The sequence below is a fragment of the Empidonax traillii genome, unplaced genomic scaffold (genome assembly GCF_003031625.1).
Source record: "Empidonax traillii isolate 1590-97213 ecotype Southwest subspecies unplaced genomic scaffold, ASM303162v1 scaffold3793:size10983, whole genome shotgun sequence".
Taxonomy (NCBI): Eukaryota; Metazoa; Chordata; class Aves; order Passeriformes; family Tyrannidae; genus Empidonax; species Empidonax traillii.
Genome location: NW_020958986.1, coordinates 7,635 through 10,304, shown reverse-complemented (window position 1 = coordinate 10,304; position 2,670 = coordinate 7,635). Strand labels below are relative to the sequence as shown.

Below are 2,670 nucleotides of genomic sequence, written 5' to 3'. Positions count from 1 at the left end.
TGGAAGGGACCCTGCCATGGTGGGGTAGAAGGGTCAGACCATTTCCCTCCATAGCAGCTGTTTCTCAGAGCATTCTTCTCCAGCTCTTAATGACATCAACATACTTATGTTAACAGAGTAATCCAAATCTACACCTCGATGATGTCAATTTAGATCAGCATCACATACAAATAAGAAAATGTGACTCTGATAAAGAATTGTTCACAGAATCACAGAATATTTTGAGTTCGAAGGGACCAACAGAGATCATCAAGTAGAACTCCTGGCCCTGCACAGGACCATCCCCAAGAGTCACACCCTGTGCCTGAGAGTATCACCCAAACACTTGTTGAACTCTGTAGGGCTTGGTGCTGTGAATACTTTCCTGGGGAGCCTGTTCAGTGCCCAACCACTCTCTGGGTAAAAAAATTTTTCCTAATGTCCAAACTACACCTGCCCTGACACTTCAGGCCACTCCCTTGGGTCCTGTCACTTATCCCCACAGAGAAGACACTGTGCCTGCCTCCCCTCTTCCCCTCACAAGGCAGTTGTCACTGCCATGAGGTCTCCCCTCAGTCTCTTCTCCAGCTGAACAGAGGAGTGACCTCAGCTTCTCATAAGGCTTCCCCTCAAGGTCCTTCATCAATCTCCTGGAATTCTCTAATGGCTTAATATCTTTCTTATATTGTGGTGCCCAAAACTGTTCCAATATTGCATGTGAGGCATTTCTCCCCCACTCTGAGTGAGCCCTATTGGTGACCAAGGGACAGAAGAACCCAAACCTTGAAGCCTGACAGGGATCAAACAAGGGTCACTCACAGAATCACAACACTGATCTCTGCAGAAAAATATCTGCACTCCTTGTGTCACTCAACACAGCCCTCCTGAACCAACATTCAAATACTGCAGAGTGACACTGACACCAGGTAAGGGGACACCCAGCACATTTACATCCCTGCACCTGCCCTGCTCTCAAGGGGAGCAGCACCACAATCCCCCCCACCAGCAGCTCTATAAAGCTCCTCTTTCCAGACGGGACACTCAGGGAACAGCAACCGCTGACCTGCGCTTGGCATTGGTGCAACAGCTCCCTTGTCCAGCACAGCACTGCTCCCAACTCCCAGGATGGAAGCTTGTCTCTCACAGGAGATATACAATATCACCTCACGTGGTTCCTCAGCTCTGGCCATCATCACCTTTGAGGCCTTTGCTGGCATGTGGATAAATGCTTTCATTGTTTCTGTGATTTGCATGACCTGGGTGAGAAAGAAAACATTGAACTCTAACGAGAAGATTTTGCTATTATTGGGATTCTCCAGGTTTTGGTGTTTGTGCATCTCATGGGTATATTTCTTTCTCTCAGTAATTTATCCCCTCTCCCTTCATGTTCACCCCATATTTCAACTACGTAAGAGTACTGAGAACTTTCTTGATTGTTCCAACTTCTGTGTTTCAGCCTGTCTTTGTGTCTTTTATTGTATAAAAATTGCCAATTTCAGGAACAGCTTCTTCATCTACCTGAAAGTAAAAGTTGACAGGATGGTGCCCTGGCTCTTGTTGGGGTCAGTGTTTTTCTCCCTGGTTATTGGAGCCGCTGTCTACAACGTCGCTGATAAAGCCCTCTGTAAAATCCTCAATGTGACCAGCCAAGAATGTATTGGGAAAGCAAGGATCAGAAGAGAGGAACATTTTCTCCCCTTTTGTTTTATCATTGGCTTTGGATTTGCCACTCCATTCACAGTAGTCATTTTTTCTGCCCTTCTGCTTCTCTTTTCCCTCTGGAGACACAAACGCAACATGCAGACAAACTCCATGAAGGACCTCAGCATGGATGCCCACATCAAAGCCATGAAATGCATTCTCTCCTTTTTCATAATCTACAGCATGAACTTTGTATTTTTTGTCTTGACCCTGACTTCTGCAATTAAGAGGCAAAATCACCTGAAGTTTCTTTTCTATGTATCTCAGAATGCTTTTCCGAGTTTTCATTCCCTTATTGTAATTTTCAGCAATCCCAATCTGAAAAAGACACTGCTAAAGATTCTATCCTATATGAAATGCAAGTTTTGCGTGAAGTAGGCACTGGAACAAAAGCTGGACCCTTTGCAAAATGTGACTATTTCTTTAGAGCAAACAAGTCAATTAACTTCCAGGGCAACTCTCTAGCCAGCGTAGATGATCCAGATGTTCAGAATACATCCTTCAAAGTCTTTCAACTAATATTGTTGTGATTTAAATCTATTATTATTCTCATTTACTTTAGATGGTTTTCAGAGCAAAGTTACTGTCAACAGTATACATTGACTGGCTGCAAAAGGGCAGTAACAATAGCGCAAACCTGCAACAAATGCTTCTTGATCTGCTGATTGAAATGACTGAACTAAAGAACAGGTTTCTGTCTGTTTTAGTTGACATTTCTTGCTGCTGTGGCCCTGTTCTCGTGTAAGATGATGAGCTGTATCACTGTCTGGCAGGGGTTGATAAGTGGTTGATGTGTGAACATGTTGATCCCTGTCAGTCTCCAGAGCTGTCACTGACACACAAGCAGCGATGCAGGAATGGCCGTGGGGTGCACAGGTGGGTGCAGAGCCCACTTCCCACACCAGCCCTGAGTGTCCTCTCTGCCCCACTTCCTGCAAGAACAGGATTGCCCCACTCTGTGGGACTGCTCTCCCCCTCTGCTTTTACTTG

General features: G+C 45.3%; 1 protein-coding gene across 1 annotated transcript; it reads left to right on the top strand.

The window, feature by feature from the left end:
- The first annotated feature begins 1,098 nt into the window (after positions 1–1,098).
- LOC114072729 (taste receptor type 2 member 40-like) lies at positions 1,099–2,058 on the top strand. The gene has a single exon (XM_027910588.1). The coding sequence runs from the start codon at positions 1,105–1,107 to the stop codon at positions 2,056–2,058; it is 954 nt and encodes a 317-aa protein (XP_027766389.1). The 5' UTR covers positions 1,099–1,104.
- Positions 2,059–2,670: the final 612 nt, after the last annotated feature.

Coding starts and splice junctions, on each gene's coding strand:
- LOC114072729 (XM_027910588.1), top strand. CDS start 1,105: ATGGAAGCTTGTCTCTCACAGGAGATATACAATATCACCTCACGTGGT.